General features: G+C 43.5%; 1 protein-coding gene across 1 annotated transcript in view; it reads right to left on the reverse strand.

The window, feature by feature from the left end:
- The window catches only part of LOC126530532 (transient receptor potential cation channel subfamily M member-like 2), a 214,013-nt gene that overhangs the window by 14,337 nt on the left and 182,086 nt on the right, over positions 1–17,590 (reverse strand). Inside the window, exons 21-26 of the mRNA XM_050177803.2 lie at positions 13,781–13,920; positions 11,266–11,378; positions 10,211–10,305; positions 6,214–6,369; positions 4,708–4,794; positions 1,894–1,987 (exon numbers count right to left, since the gene is read on the reverse strand). Coding sequence (XP_050033760.1) covers positions 1,894–1,987; positions 4,708–4,794; positions 6,214–6,369; positions 10,211–10,305; positions 11,266–11,378; positions 13,781–13,920 — 685 coding nt within the window. The remainder of the gene's footprint in view (positions 1–1,893; positions 1,988–4,707; positions 4,795–6,213; positions 6,370–10,210; positions 10,306–11,265; positions 11,379–13,780; positions 13,921–17,590) is intronic.

Genomic DNA, 17,590 nt, shown 5'->3' on the forward strand with positions numbered 1-17,590 from the left:
CTGCCATTCAAGTTCGTCGCACCGCTTGAACCACTGCTCTCGGTATCCCACAGGAGGTCGTCTTCCGTTCCGTCGAAGTTGTTTGTGATCGAGTAATTCTTAAATGATTTGACCACAACATCCATTTGGACCCTCTTCCACGCGTCCGAAATCCACTTTAAGATGGTTGATGGGGACGCTTTCTGCAGCTTTCCCGTCGGCGTCTTCTTCCGGTCAGGGTTTCGCACCCACTCTTCGTACTCCTGTCGAAGATTGGCTTTGAAGGGCTTGTTGACTGAAACGTCGAGGGGTTGCAGCACTGGCATAGTGCCTCCCGGAATCACAACCACGTCGCTATTGATGTTCCAAAGCTTTGTCTTTACCTCCGGGGTCAGGTTGCCGCGAAACACGCCCAACAGAAGCATCAACCACGTGCCTGCAGGTCTGTCGAGCAATGATTCCAGAGCGAGCAAGCGCGTTTGGCGGCCTTGGCTACACGCTCTTCTTAACAAATAGGGGGGGTGCTTAGATTCGCATGCAAACTTTTTTCCTAACTTTTTCGCGAAAATAGAGGGGGGGGGGGGTGCTTAGAATCGGGGGGTGCTTAGAATCGGGGGGGTGCTTAGAATCGGGGGGTGCGTAGAATCTCGAAAATACGGTATAAACACACTTCATTATATTGAGGTTCTAAATACCTGGTGTTCTATGGACATGAGGTTATGAAAAGTTAAGTACGTTGCGATATCGAGAATTTCCTTATATTGAAGTTCGTTAAATCGAGGTTTAACTGTATATAGCTGCAGCAGAGCTACCTATAGAATGTTGCAGAAAACAGCAACAGTTAAAAAGTTAACTTTATTCCCATGCAATGCACGCAGCTATGAATTAGACTGACTTTTACACTTGTCTGCATGATGCACACTGCTCACTTCACTTGCGCACACGCTGCGGCAAAGGTTTACCTAATTCCATCTTAGCTTTCATGTCCCGTAAACTATTGCAGGCACCTGTACGACTTCCATGGCAAAAGAAAACAACTTCCAGCAACAGAGATTTTTGTACAGGTGGAGATGCGAAGCAATGAGGCTTCAGAAAAAGGGACGCTTTTGAGGAATACGAACTGTAAAAAAAAAAAAGCTGCTGGCAGCTGTAGCATAAGGAAGCCATTCACTTCCCAACTAATGATCAACAAGGGATATTGAAAGTGCTGAGTGCTCTGGCAACACTGCATATTTCTAACAAGAGTTTCATGTCACATGAGGAATTTATGCTGCACACCCCAAAAGATCTGCCTTTTAGTGTCACGCACGGTGTTCCAACGCTCGCAACGCAAGGCTCTAGTATTCCGCAAAACGCAAGCAATGCGAGCTGCCTAACTGCATAACTTTTTTTACTGTTCCACCAATTGAATGTAATGGGCGTGACACAGATTAGAATAAATGGCTCCCAGTCAAAAGCCATGAGTTTAAGCCCTGTCCAAAAACAATGATTTTCTTTCTTTCCTTCTTTTTTTTTTTTTTTGCTCAGTGGAATTTTGTAGTAACACCAATCAAATGAACAAAACTATTGTGTGAAGACCTGTTTATTATTCCTCAAATGGCCATTGGCCATCAGCCATTAAAGGGCTCTTGTAGACAGCCCATGTGGCTCTCCTGAGTGCTCACCTTCTCCCCCTGTATTCTACCTTTGCCCCAGTAAGGTATCTCCTTTTCTAGCAAACCAGTACAGTGAAAGCCTGCAAGATGGAGAAATCTTCCTTTTCCTAGCTCCCCTTACGCCAAAAATGTTGCAGTGATATATATACACCACAATACTTCATGCAAGTCTGAGACTGCTCTTCCAGAGAAAGCTTTGTATACAGCCATGTATGTATTAAGGTGGGGGCATTGCAAGACACAGTGACGAAGCACTCACCCCTGGAAGGCTAAAGTGGTCAGTCCGGAAGACGCGCATAAGAACCACCTCAAGGCCCCTGCCTCCAACCAAGTGCACCTTGGCCCTCTGCCACCTGCAGCATCGATTCACATGGGGGTACAAAAACCTGGCCGTGTGCGTAATTGACACCACATCAAGAGCTCATTTCAACACTCAGACTCCTAGCACATCAAAGCTGCAGGTTAAAATTTAGAACTTAGCTGAAACAGCGCGACTAAAGCAAGGACACACAGAGAAACAAATGTCACTGAACAGGTGCTGTGCGCGACTAAAACAAGGACACACAGAGGAATAAATATCACTGAAACAGGTGCTGTTCAGCACCTGTTCAGTGACATTTGTTTCTCTGTGTGTCCTTGTTTTAGTCGCGCTGTTTCAGCTAACTTCTAAAGATGAACCTACTAGCCATCACCAAGATGTTACAAACTAAAATTTAGGTTAGGTTAGGCTAGGATCTATTGATAGCATTTGCTAGCCTTAATTAATTTAACACTGAAGCATTTCTTGTGCAAGACTTTCCAGCATTTCAATGAAATATATGAGCCAAAGCTGAGATCATCAATGGGAAATACACGGCAAAAATATTTACTTGGATAATCAAGAAACCTGCAGGTAAAATGCTGCCAACATCATTTACCTAATTATAAAATTGAAGAACCGAAAAAATGGACAATCTGTAATACAGAAATTCTGTCATTATTAGGTAGCATCCGTATTAAGCATTACCTGACTTATTCCGTAATTTAAAGAATGCACCAACAAAAAAGATATGTGCACAGGTCGCTAAACTGCTTCTAGAGTTCATGAATGTGACAAATGCAGTTGTACCAGACCATACAAATACAGACAACCATGCTACGTATAACAAATAAAAAATGAAAAACACCCACCCCTTCAAGAAGCACACCAAAAGTCAGCCCTACAATTACATACAGGGTGTCTCAGTGAATACTTTCAAAAATTCTTAGAGGTTGCCCGTGGCAAATAGCGCGATTCTTGTTCGTAAGGTGGTCTACTCGAAGTGGCAGACACTAATTGCACAGAAAATTGAAATACATAATCGACTAATTAACAAGAAATCACTAATTACATTTTTTACTAATTACCATATTGCCCATATTTCGATTTACAAATTCTAGCCGTGGAGTTCACAAGGTGGATCCACTTGGAACGAATTACCAGGATGACACCAGTTTTGAGATATTAATTCCCGAACTTTGCGGAGAAATACATTGGCGTTCCAGTTACTTCTGTGCTTGAGTGCGCGGATCCACCTCTCAAACTCCACGGCTAGAATTTGTAAATTGAAATATGGGCCATAAGGTAATTAGTTAAAAGCTCATTAGCAAAGTATTGTTAGTTAGTCGGTTATGCATTTCAATTTTTCATGCAAGTAGTGTGCGCCGCTTCAAGTCGACCACCTCATGAACAAGAACCGTGCTATGTGTTCCAAAGGTAACATGTAAGAATTTTTTAAAGTGTTCGCTGAAACACCCTGTATATAACCATGCTCCAAGTGGTATTGACTGGTCCTTTCTTTTACAGAAATTAAGATTAATTGATTTGTGCATATGAAATATGTCTGCCTACGAATACATTGTTGGTTAAGCTGCACATGACTGTTTATTGAGGATAGTAAAAAAAAAAAAAAAAATAATTTAGCGTGCAGTTATTTACAGAGATTCCTTGCATTCATGCGTGCCTTCACAAAACAGAAATAGATCCCATTTTCAGTTATACACAGGGAAACAATTTCTTAACAATTTTTTTTTCCATTTAGATACTATTAACAAAGGAAACATCTGTAAGACGTGACAGAAAACATTTACGTTCCTTTAGGTACATTATGTACACATGTGTTATAATGGAACAACTGCCCATTTTATTACTGATGTTATCACCGTAAAATGTCGATCAGATCAAACTGTAAATCTAAATGCGTCAAAGGTGGTAGGTCAAATCTTCATGCATAATGGTTGCTCTGGCATCTCTTCATCATCATCATCATCAGCCTGTTTTATGTCCACTGCAGGACGAAGGCCACTCCCTGCGATCTCGAATTACCCCTGTCCTGCGCTAACCGATTCCAACTAGCGCCCACAAATTTCCTCATTTCATCGCTCCACCCAGTCTTCTGTCGTCCTCGATTGCGTTTTCCTTCTCTTGGTACCCATTTTGTAACCCTAATGGTACAACAGTTATCTAACCTGCGCATTAGATGACCTGCCCAGCTGCATTTTTTTCTCTTGATCTTAATCTTTAATAAACCTTGCTAACACACCGTGACACAATTTTCTTAGAATTTTTTTTTCAGTCCATATCTCACTGACAATGAGCTTTCCCCTTTTTCCTGCTCACTAACTCTTCGTCGCTCTGACGAGTTCATATTAAAAACTTTGAAGAGTTCTATATCATAAAATTCTTGAGCAACACTGCTGCACCCTTAAAATAGCAGACGGCATATCTTCTGCAACACTGATTATGAAAACCAGATATTCATCCCTGTCCTCAACTTCTTTGAGAGTATGTAATCAGGACAAAGCAATGCAGCAGATGCCAGAGTTGCATTTGTCGCCCATTCCGATCCTCCAGAGTCAGTGCAATGTTGCCATGTGCCACCCGGCTTGTGCGAAACAAAGACATCCTTGTTGCACAGCATGAAGTTTTACACACAGCTCACCCGCTCACATTCAGGTAGCATGAGTTTATGCAAAAGAAATTACTTGTTATACATTTCTAAATGCTGCCCATGCAGCCTGATACACTGCACGGTGGGCGTTTTGGGAAAGTTACCTGGTGATAATGAAAAGCACGTAATGGTTTGGGCCCCAACGTGGCAGAGCTCCACGTCCTCGCAGCCCCGTCCTGCCAACGGGATTCCTGGGCAACGAAAAAAGAAAAAGCAGTTGTGCGATCGAGCTACGGTCAAGATGCAGGCTGCACTCGTACCTATGTTACTGATCAGCAACGTTGAGGCATCAACACAGAGTACAATACTGCATAACCTCAAGTTTTGAGCCTCTTTCTAACATGATGACTCTATGTATAATGGCTCACGGACTGAAGACTATGTTAAACAGAGAGAGAGAGAGATAAACTTTTATTGCTTAAAAGGATTTATGTGCGATGGTCGGAGCCCCTTTAGTCCAAGGCCCCATTGGCCTCGGCTGCACGCTTGACCTGTCTTATGAAGGGCTGCTGTCCCGCCAGGCCTGAGCTGGTTAGCTGCGCCTCCCATTGCTCCATTGTGTGGTGTGTTTTATCAGACAGGTGTGATTCACAATCCCATGTAATGTGTTGTAGTGTTGGTATGCCGCTGCACTATGGGCAGTCAGGCAGAGGATTTTCGAATACATATAGCAAGATAGCTTGAGTCCCTGAAGTGGGAATAAAATCCAATATGCCAGTGAACTATCAGTCCTGTCTATATGTCAATAGACTAGGCCATCAGAAACATTGCATGAAATGAAAATGAACCTAAAGAAAACTTACAAAACTATAAATCGAGCAAAGTTGGAATTGCTTCTAACATAACCTTGATGCTTTAATGTGTGGGCTTTGTCTAAAGGTACAGGTATGAGACAAATTAACAGCCGCCCTTTAAATTTAGAGAGCAAAGTTTTTCTTTTTTTTTTTGCTGTCAAATGCATTCGGCAGGAAAGCACAGTGACCTGTTAACATTACACACAATGCTAGACACCTTACATCCTCTCACCATTCAAAGGGATGTGCTTTAAAAAAAAATATTTCAGAAGAATGTATTATAAACAGATATGGTTGAACTACCCTCCTGGTACATTGAAACAGTACTACTACTAGTGGCCACTGAGGTGAATGTGTAAGATAGGCCAGCCGAACGTACCAGCGAGGCAACTGTGGGTTTACTCTCGGTCTTCCCAGGGTCACTTACATGGCCGACTGAGAATTAATAGGAGTTGCCACACCAGCCAGAAGTTGCCATACCTGTCAGAAGTCAAACTTGCACTCTCGCTTCATCATCTGGTGGCATTACCTAAGTCAGATGCACAACAATATTGAGCAATTCAGCCAGTTAAATGCACTACTTTTATTTTAATTGTGAAGGAAAGTTAAATAGGCTACTAACGAAATCAATTTCCAACAAAAATTATTTCATGCAATGATACTCACGCCTAGTCACTCACTACACTGTACTCTGTATGGCATGATGACATTACATTAGGCATGAAGACATTAAGGTTAAACTTACCAAGAGCCAAGACTGCATTGTTTATCACTAAAAGACTCAGGGTAGGGGACACAAAAAGGTGCACGACTCACATGGGCATTCCCTGTGCATCAAGACGATAGATGATTGGTAAGCCATCTGTATCGCGAATCCACGATTGGCGGTTGATGCTGACACCTGCAGGGCTTATGGACACCGAGTTCCAAGCAAAGCTTGGCACAGGACCGCCATCAGAGGCGAGTTTCAGCCTGGGAAAAGAGGTGACAGGCCACTTCTGTGTATGGTACAGTCAAACTTCATTATAATTAAATCACATTTGACAAAGATATCTTTGTTATATTTGATATTCGTTATAGGCATATAGTTGCTACATGCTGATACCGGTGGGAAACATTTTAGATTTGCTTCATTACATTCGTGTTCACTATATCGAGCTTCAACTGCATTCACATGACGATGTAAAAGCAAGCTTAACCGGACACTCCAAGGTTTGTTTGTTTGAAAAGTCTTTATTATGTTTTTCCAAAAGATATACTTCAGCTCTACATTATTCGCTCTTCGGCAGAATGGAGACACAAGGTCCTTATCAGTTCTTGGTCTCCCAAGGACTCGCTATTCAAAGGTCACAGGTACTATTCTACAGAAGAGAGAGAAATACATACAGAGAGCTTGCCTCTGAAATGAGGAATGAACTAGAACACTCAAATGATGCCATAAGGGTGCTTGACCAAGTAGCACTCTCATTCTGTTTACACACAAAGAGAGAATGGTTCGGAAAATGGACTATGACAAGCACTATTGTGCCGTGCATGAATTACCTGGTGAGGAACCAGGGTTCACAAGCAATGTGCTGCATTGCACCTAACAGTGCTGACGGTGTTTGCGTGTGTGTGAGCCACTCCTTGATGTACACACCATATTTCATGTTCAGTCCCTTCTTTCTGTTTGTTTTATCTCTGTCAGGATGTGTGTTCATCAACTCAAATCCTCACTGCATTGGAGCTCTACATGTTCGGCACATGCAGTTGTTTGGTGAACGACCTTTGCACCTACGCCTTTGCGCTTGCCTTCTTTATGTTTGCCTAGGACGTATGACCCCTCCTGGTTAAGCTGTTGTAACTGGAATGTGCTTTGTGTTTACTGCTGAGCCAACATGATCTCCTCTTTTCGTGTATGGTGTAACTCAGGGTGTCTACCGAGTTGACATTTCAAAATTCCCTGAGTTTTCCAGGTTTTCCCTGAGTGACTTTGCAAAATTCCCTGAGTGACACAGAACTATGTTTTATGTCAAGACGGGCTGAAACCACGTCGCCTGCTTGTCACTTTCTAACAAACATATGAAAAAATTTAAAAAAAGATTACTTAATCCATTTTGAATACTAAGGAGTAGTGTTTATGTTATTCAAAAAGAGAATAGAAAGGAGGCGTTAGTAAAATGCACAGCAAATAAAATGCCTTCAAAAAAATTGCAAATCGAGTCAGACATCCTCAAATACGAATAAAAAGAAGATGCATACAGAAGCAAATATTTTCGAATATGAGCTATTTCTATCAACTGATAGCAAGCTCAGTGGTATGAGGCCCGAACTTTGTCACAATTGAGATTCTCAAGAGCTCGTAAGTCAACCTCAGCTGTCCTGACATACTCTCAGCCCGCACACAACGCCTCAGTGTTGTGTTTCACTGCTTTAAAGAGTTTATTTTGGTGTGGATGATGGACACCTGCGTCCCGGCATCAACCAACACTTTTTTTTAGCCTAAGCTCCTTCAAAAGGGTGGCAGCACGCTTCCTTTCCTGTTAATTCCTCAATGCATAGGTTCTTTCTGTTCTTGTCCTCCTTCCGTCACTCGATCGCCCCACGGACCATTTGAAGCATCTTCTTGGTCCGTTGCACAGTCCACGTCCGATTTTTCATACTCCCTAGGGGCCGCGAAAACGTCCGAAAAATCGGCCAGTTGGAAAAAATAAATGCATGTCGTTTACTGCCATTAGGGCTGAAACCGCCACAGGCACATTCGAAGACGCTCTGAAGGCCTGTCGTTACACGTATTAGGCATATCGGTGCTCATACTGTAACAGGAGATTGTGACCCGTGACCATTGCCCCTTCCGACGCTTGTAATGCTTCACCGCAATACGTTTGCGTATGCTTCACCACGGAACATTCATGCACAGAGGCGAAGCTGACTTTCAGGAACCGGTGTTATCTAACGCATCATGCTTTCCGAGCTTCGAAGCCAATTGCGAGGACCACAAAGGCGCAGTCGGGGCCATTGCTGACAACAGCGAATTCTTTCAATGAAAAACACGGCACCCAACGTCAAGAAGCAGCTAGGCCTAGCGTTGCCGCAATGGTGCCTACGGCTGCCAGCGGAACTGCGTGCGAGAGTGCCAGTTCGCGGTAATCAAAACGGCAGCGGTGGTGACTTTGATTAATGACGTTTTCGACCTGCGGTCACGGCAGAAAGTCCGGAAAATCGGACGGCGAAGGGATCTTGCGTCAGAAATTTCATACGTTCCGATACATTAATTGCTATATGGGGTACTTGGTGGTGCTGCGAAGCCGTCCAAATTATCGAGCATCCGGAAAGTCGGTCGTTGACTGTAGACTGGAAACTCCTCCAGCCGACGACAGGGCATCAAAGACGATTCATTACGATTCATGTCTATTACTCGAGCCAGCATTACCGCGACTTTCAACCCTTTCAACAATATTACCGCTAATTTTCCTTGATAGAGGCACAAATTCCCTGAGTTTTCCCTGAGTTTTTTCCAGACTACGCAAAATCCCTGAGAACTCCCGCATTTCCCGGTGGGTAGACACCCTAGCTGGTAACTGAACTAAATTATTTATTCTAACTGAACTAAATTACTTATTCTTTGGTAGCAAAGGGGGTGGGGAGGTAAATTGCAAGCCAAAGATGGGGGCAGAGCAGATGTGGCATGCTTTTGTGACAAGGGCTTTGTCTAAGCTTTTAGTGGGCAATTCATTTTCGGTGCATCAAATGGCAATTATCCGAAGCCTTGACAGTGTTTTCTGGCGAATTTATCGAAGATTCCTTTTCTCCTAAAGATAAGCAGCAAAAATTGGCAGTGGTGGACAAGAAACAATACCCTTTAGCAACAGTTTTGCAGACACAAAGTCTGTCTATTGCAAAGGAAATCATACATCTGTCCACATTTATAGGAAGAGAGTTGCACACACAAGTGACTTTCCACTTAATTAGTTATATGTTATTACGGTCCTACATTACATGGAAACCCAAGGTCTATGGCCGATGCCATAGTGGCAGGCTCCACCTTAATGCCAATCTCTTGGATACCTTACAGTGCACAAACATCTACCTACATGAGTGTTTTTGCATTGTGCCTCCATTCTAGCATGGCCGCCATGCCCGAGCATTGCACACATCAATCAGTCTGGATTGATCATTATTATTTGCCTGTCGACATGCACTGCAAAATAATGTCCTCCACAGTAGCCAAAAACTTCTATAGAAATGGCAACAATCGCAGAAAACCCCGGACTCCAGTGACTCTGACTCCTATAATAGTCACTGCAAACAGCAGTGTGATACTAGAAATAACAATGAATCCCGGGCTTGCAAACGTATGAATGCTACAAGATGCCAGGGAATGCTGAAACCTTTAGGAGAGACACGCAGACAGACACATTAAGATTATATTTTTCAATTCACACCTGCAGCTTCTCTTTGAGCTTCTACAACTGCACAATCTTTTGCCTGGCTTTTCCTAAGAGCATGTATAGTTGATTCTGAGCTGCTCTTGTGTAGTAGGCAGCAACAAATCAGCTAATCGCCACACATTTGGGCAACCAGGGTGCCCAGGATTTGGCAGCTAGAATGTATGCAAACTTTCTCAAATGGTATGACTGAAGAGCATTGGGTGAAGCAGGTCTGTATTGAACTGCCAGGTCACCATTTTTTGTTGAATGAGCTACAAGCCTACAAGCTTTCACTTGTGAATTTTATGAGAATGAGTAGAAATAAAAATGAAACAATAAGATCAAAGCTCAGAGCAGCAGATGGCGCGTGTTCAACCTTGTGTAATAAAATGCATAAGACTCACCCTAGAATGTCCTCGTCGACGTGAGGCTGCAGGTGTGCTGGGAAGTCGGTGCGTGGCCGGCTATAGGCCACAGGGTCATACTCCAGCCACAATACCTGCCAGACAGACATTGCAACAGTAAGCAGAGGACAAAAGGCGCAAAGTACACTTACAAATGAAGCCAGCTGCTTACAGCAGGTGAAAAAGCAAAGCGCAGATGCGCAATGTAGAGCACATTGCAAAAGTATTAAGGTCACCGCATTTGATTCTGAAGGCTTGCTATCTTTTCTGCATTACCGAACTTTAGCCTGCAACCAGACTCTGCTTTAATCTCGCCCTCAACGAAGGTCGTCGACCAAAGCTTTGACATACCGGATCGAGCATACATCAATGTTGAAGGTCTTCACACACCTGTGATAATGAGTACTACATGAAAATATACCACATCTTTGGTTTCAGCAGAGAGTGATTAATTTCTAAATGACAGCGCTATACTCACTTGCATGCCAAATTACACCTGGCAATTTCTTTACAACATTCTGCAGGGCTACAAAGAAAACCCTCACAAGTTGGGCCAGAAAGTCAGAAAAGACTTAAATATTTGTATTCTTATCGAACGGGCCAGAAGCTATTGGTGAAATACCAGAGAAGCTGACAAGAATAAGGAACTGAAGTCGACAAACAGCATTTCAATGACATCTAAATGATGCCACAAAATCCAGTGGTGGCCCATACAACCTGAAAGGGCCACGGAAGGCAAATGAGACTTAACTAATCAACAAAAGGTGAAAAGGTAAGCCTCATGACAGAATCAACAATTCAGCAAGGTGACTCGCTACCTTGACAACAAATCTTCTTGTCAAAATTAACACTGCCTCTGAGCTTTCCACATTCAACCAGTCGTGATCCAGTGGCAATTCTTACTATTGTATCTAAAGGCGCATGATCACGTGTACTTACTAGCGACTCAGCTGGTCGCTCATTGCGCTGACACACGATCTTAACCTTAGTTGTGTTGGCATCACTATCTATTATACACCCGTGCATCAAGAGCAGAGAGCTAAGCAAGCACCCACCTGCCATGCGACGTACTTGTCAGGCACCGGGTAGCGGAGGACACGCGTGCTTGGGTACGGGCTCCGGCGAGACAGCACGTGCACAGTGCCTGGCAGCGCACCACCCATCTCGCCTGTGGGACAAGAAGGCGAGGCACACGTGGCCCCCGTCGTGCCATTTGCCCCCAGCGTCCAGCAATGCATGCACCACATGCACACAGTGCCGGAGAACCAACACTATAGACTTGGCCTTATGTCACGATGGTGCTATGCCTAATTAACTGCCAAGAACTTTTTATGTTCGTGGAAAACTTCATGGAAGTTAACCTTAAATTATGATTCTTTAGCCTGAAAGAGAGAAGGAACGGCAGGGAAGTTATAACCAAGGCCAGTTGGCTCGGGAGAGTGGTCTGTTGCTAGGGGAAGGGGGGGGGGAGTCGATGCACGTGTGACTCCTCTTGCATGTGCATCGAGGCACCTGGCTTGTCTTGCTTTTTCTAAAATGGCTGCCTCCAGTGAGATGTTCTCGACCATGCCGTCCACTTAAGCCCCACCTTTACGTTTGTCTGTGCAGCACAAGTCATGAAAGCAATTTTACATAAATATTTATGTTTGCTGAAAGAAGTTGCAAGTGCTGATCCATTTGAAAACCACGCAGCATGGGAGGATGTGCTGTGAAGTGTGGTGCTCGCTGTGCAGTGTGTTGGGGGGGTGTCAGAAAGGACTGGATTGGATGTGGAATATGCAAGCTCGCTGGCTATCACGTGACATACCCCAAGCCGACACTTTATTTTCCACTCGATAAAATGGACCGGTAACACATTACAAGTGCACGTCTAGATATCTTGTGGACAATTAAGTTGAAGTTATATATATTCATTTTACTCTATAAAAGTGACAAACAGGCTTTTTTATTTTGTTTCACTACCCTGAATTTGACCAGCAGTCGCTGCAGCTACGAAAGGTCTACACCACTACGCTAAACACACACCTGAAACAGGAAACTCACCTGCCACTCTGCTGTGACTTAACGGGGCAACTCAGAGCAGAGCAGACTGTAAGGATGCTCAATTAAAACACCCTATTATGAAAGTGTCGACTATAGTTGAGTTTACAAAATCTTCAATTTCGGATTGTACGATTTCACGGTCAGTAGGTCTTTTCCCAGAATGTAAGAACGAGGTTCTATTGTGCTACATGATGCGGGCAGTTTACTGGATGTTCCAGATACTTCATGATCATGGCCTACAGCGACACTGGCTAATAATACTGTCAGGGTTATATTCTTTATGCATGTACAAGCAGGTGGATATGGGGACAACGGTTGTCGCCCCAGCTCAAAAGGTAGAGCACCGCGTACTTCAGCAAAGGTTGTGGGTTCAGCTCCCATGAGCATCAACCTGTTTGGTCTTTAGTTGCAATTTTTCCCTCTGTTTTCGATAATAGGGCATATGAAGTTGTTTGCACAATTAACAGACATTCAGAATTAATTATATAGTTCAATATCACAACATTATATTCATTATGCTTTCCTTGGCTTGGTTGTCCTTAAGTTTTACAGCGTTGATCCTGTATTTTAGCAGTTAGCTGAAGTGCGAGTGCTTGCGAGGCGGTGTGACAATCTTGCTTAATTAAGCGAATACTGTAAGTAATGCTAGTCACAATTCACCAAAGCAAAAGCACTGTAGAGCAGGCAAGTTAATTAAATTAATCACAAAATCCCATCATTAAAGGATAGTTTTCAATGCATAACATGACTGACTGTCACAAAATGTAAGCTTCACAAGGCACCTTCAATGCAAAAAGAAGAAAGAGGCATACAAGAAGAATTGCACAACACAAGTGTCATCCTGCGTCAAACATAAGCGTCGCTTCCAAAAACAAACTACTAGTTAGGTTCAGTGCTATAGTCGGTGACAACCTAAAAATTAAAAGGGTGTACATGTAATGCTGTCCAACTAAAACCCAATTTGCACAGATGCGCCAGTCAATTAGGCTTGCTTAGTCAGAACGTCAAGCGGTTTTGAATGTTTGAAACACCTGTCTTCAGATCAGCCTTTGTGTCACTGGCTTCATGATGAAACCTGAACGTCAAGAAAGATTTTATGGGTGATTCCGTTGTCAGTGCTTAGCCAAAGGTAACATTTTACCTTGAAGCAACAAGCTTTTATTTTCTAATTAGCCTAGCATTCACATTATCTGATCAAATTTATTAAGCTGTAAGCAGACTCCAGCTAACTCAGCTTTCTTTCAGAGGCAAAGGGCGGGTGCACTGCATTTTTGTGACTGAGCGTGCTCGTAATTCTTAGGTTGTCAGCAACTCTAGTACTGCATTTTCTGCTTTTGCTTTCTTGTCACACATTTTTTTTTTAATTTTTTTTTTTTGCATAGCAACTGTCTTAGGATAATTAAACTCAATTCGACCTGTTCTAAGTTCTTCTGTAGAAGTGAAGGGCACCACAACAACAAATCTTTGGTGCAGCTTCCTATATTATTTTTTTAGATTTATTGCCTGTTAAACAAGAAGGGAGCTCACCAGGTCGGTCTGTCGCATTCTTGAGTGTCTGCAGATAGGAAAACGACTTGCCGACTGTCCTCTGCAGTTCTTGAATCTGACCTTTGAGAAGGCTGAGGGCACGCCGCTGATAGTCCATATCTTCAAGAAAGAATGACAGGCTGCAGATAGAAAATAGAGAAACAGCAATTTGAGGACATCTACATTTGAGGCACCTCCACCATTTTGTCACAAGAGGAAAGGGCAAAGTAGTAAGCTTGGAGCGAACAGCTGTTTACTTTCAAGGACAACAACTGCAGACTTCTTCGACCTCGTCCTCTATCCCCAATCTAAGCGTGGCACTATGTAAATAGCGCGGAAGACAGACAACACTGAATGTGGTGATGGCAGTAGTCGTGACATTGTCATATACAAACTCTATAGTCTTTTCACTGCATGCTTATTGCTTTCAGTACTTTCAATTACCATCTGCACCAAATTATAACAGTAAAGCAACAAACTACTGCCACTAACTAAATCACATTTAGTCATACATTTCAGAGGTGATCATAAAGAAATAGTAAATTGCAAGTTTTTAAATGTTACAAGTGGCTGAATGGTACAGATTATGAATGTACATGAATGTACAGATTATGTTAGCACAGGGTTTCGCACACAAGTCAGTGCTAAAACATAAAATCTATTGTGTAGACTGTCATAAATATGAATAAAACAAAAGAACACAGCAAGACTAAAGTTATCATCTATTGCTTCATGCCAGCACATTCTCAGGTCTGTATCTATGTTCCCGATCAAGAAACAAATATCATATGTGACACAGCAAATGTCATAAATTGCTCTAACAATGCAATGGAAGCTTTGCCAGCCAGTGTAAAAAGCTGTCACGTGCGGGGATGCAATTATATGCCCCTAAATAACTAGTAGACATAAGCCATTTTTGCAGTTGGCTCAAAGGGTGCTTCTATTGTCTTTCAATCTGATCTTGTGCATTTCCTTTTTTATTCATTGTCTCTTTTTTTTCTGCAACAGCAAGCGTTAAGCAATTGGCCTGAAGAATAAACTATCCAAGGTGGCGTGACATGTTTTAAACACAGCCAAGCCATGACACACTCATCACAGTGTATCAGAGGCTGTGTCGAGGCCTGACTCGATGTCAGTACAATCCTCAGCATTTGCACAGGTAAGCGCTGAGGATTGTGATGCTTGGCTGATTGCTCTGTCTCTCCAGCTGCAGAAACATGCTTTCAGAGGGACAAAATGCAGCAACATGTCCTTGCATGTTCACAAGTCCTCCATCGTGGTTGAGGACCGTAAGGGTACATATTTGTGAACACTGCAGTCGACCCATCTCGGAGGCAGTGCATTTGGCCTACCTCGAAGACAGTGATATCATTCATGCATGTACGCAGGACAAATTTAGTGAAGATTCCATCACTACAGTAGAACCTCGTTCATACGTTTTGGAGAAAAACGCAAGAGAAAACATACTAACCTGGGAAATGTACGATCCGAACTAACGAAGAAAATTTGACAGACTCAACTATTGCTGACATCTATGTAATGCAAAACGTCACGCGGATTGTTGCAGCATGAGACGCCAGTGTGTGTCAAGCTGGTGGTGCTCCGACAGCCCGAGACACACTTTGTTTTCCTATTGCGTGTTGTTGGATGACGGGAAACCGAAACAAAATTGAGCTGGTGGGCGATGCCGGATGCCGCCAAAGCGAAACGTGATGCCCACATCGCGCCGCCTGCAGCTGGGAACGGCGGACGCATTTAGATTGTCGCCTACTGAAAGCATGCAGTAGCTACCAATGACTCGAACCTGGGACCACCGCCTTTCCGGGGCAGCCGCTCTACCAGCTGAGCTAACCAAGCTGCTAGCTGATGGCAGGACGAAGTTGAATTTGTCAACAACTCAAAGCAAAGGCAACAGTTTGACGTAATAGTTCTGCGGAAACCCGCAGGGCGGCCCTGCGGGTTTCCGCAGAACTATTACGTCAAACTGTTGCCTTTGCTTTGAGTTGTTGACAAATTCAACTTCGTCCTGCCATCAGCTAGCAGCTGCCTGCCCCGGAAAGGCAGTGGTCCCGGGTTCGAGTCCCAGACCAGGACGAATTTTTCTTCAACCGCGAGGCTTTTCTTTCAAGGAACCCGTATGGGTTTCCTTTGTAGCATTTGCTACGAACGGGTGGATGTCTGATTTTCCCTTTATTAATTGCCTCCCACTTATCCCCCTGCAATGTGGAATGTCTACTCGGCCACTCTTGATGGAGAACACAGGACGAACAATCATGCGGTGGCCTGGAACGAAAGGCTGGGAAGTGTGGTAGGACACAGCCACCAAAGAAGAGGAACTAGTCAGCCCTCATGGCCATGCAGTAGCATGTTCACAACTTATGTGAAGACTACGCTGCCAGCACGACGGACACTGAAGATTTCTTGAGGGCCATTAGACATACGATTCTGTTTTAACTTCATTCTTTTTTAAGTTATCTTCACTTTACTCTGGCACCTCAGCTCTGTATGCTTCATCCTTTAGCCATGTTCTTGCTGGCTTGCATTATCATTCCTTTCATTTATTCTTATTTTCACTTCATTATTCTGCCTCATTTCACACAGAAATTCATTTCCTTTTACTATTGTCAATTTCCATTTATTTTTGCTTCCATTTTTTTTATGGTTTTAGCTTTCATCTTATGTCATCTTTGTTGAGTTTTTGTTTCCTTCTGCTTGTTTTTCTTTTCACATGCTGTAGTTCTATGATGGTTTGTCACTGCACTATCACAGCTTAGACTACTTTTCCCCGTGGCAAGCTGCGACACTGTATGTACAGCGATTGTGCCCCTTTGCGTGGAAGTGACTCAACAACAGACAGATGCGGGCGGCCCATAAAAAAAAATTAAGACGACATTACAAGTCGCCCAAGGAAAGTGCGTCTCTGAATAGTTCGGCCCTTCAACCAATTCACCAACAGGGGTGCTTTATGGTGTACTTATTTTTTTGGCATGACCTGCACTACATTACTGTGATGTCCCCTGGTACTGCAAAATATTTCATGCTTACATTTATTCTCAAAGCCATAAAAGAGTCCATTGATAGGCCCATGCACTGTGCAATGTGAGGTGCATGTTAAAGAAGCCAAAGTGGCTGAAAATTATCCGGAACCCTCCACTATGGCGCACCTCATAGCCTGAGTCGCTTTGGGACATTAAACCACCATAAGCCTAAGCCAAGTGTCGAATAAAGAGTGCAGTTCTTTGTCAAGTGCGTTTGTACAACAGAATTCATTGGTTAATTTCTCACTTGGGGACTTTTTTTTTTTTTTTTCAAGAGAGCGATTCCTGAGGGGACATATATTCTGGGGATGTACCTTCCAGGGACATTTCTTCTGGGGAACTTTTTTCCTACACCCCTGGTACTGGGATAAGAAACTGTGTGTGCCGTTGTTTTCAAGTGAGATGGGCGGCTATGTACTGTTCTCGATTGCGCACGCCTCACACCTTTTCTTGTTCACATGAGATCTAGTGGCCAGAAAACGTATACGATCGCAGTCTGCAGCAGGGAACGGGAGTGCATTTTGGTTATTGCCTATTAAAAGTGTGCGCTTTGCTTCGGATGGCACCACGCGTTGTGAAACAGATAAACGAAGATGCTTATTGCAATAGGATTGGCGGTGATAGCTGTGAATGTCGTGTGTGTCGACTCCGGAGAAGATTTGCTGGTACCGAAATAAGAAACTGAGTGCGCCAGCGTTTTCACGTGAGACGGGCGGGCAAGTATTGTGGTGAAGCTGCCGAGGCGGGCAGTTATATACTGTTCTCGATCGCA

The sequence above is a fragment of the Dermacentor andersoni genome, chromosome 4 (assembly GCF_023375885.2).
Source record: "Dermacentor andersoni chromosome 4, qqDerAnde1_hic_scaffold, whole genome shotgun sequence".
Taxonomy (NCBI): Eukaryota; Metazoa; Arthropoda; class Arachnida; order Ixodida; family Ixodidae; genus Dermacentor; species Dermacentor andersoni.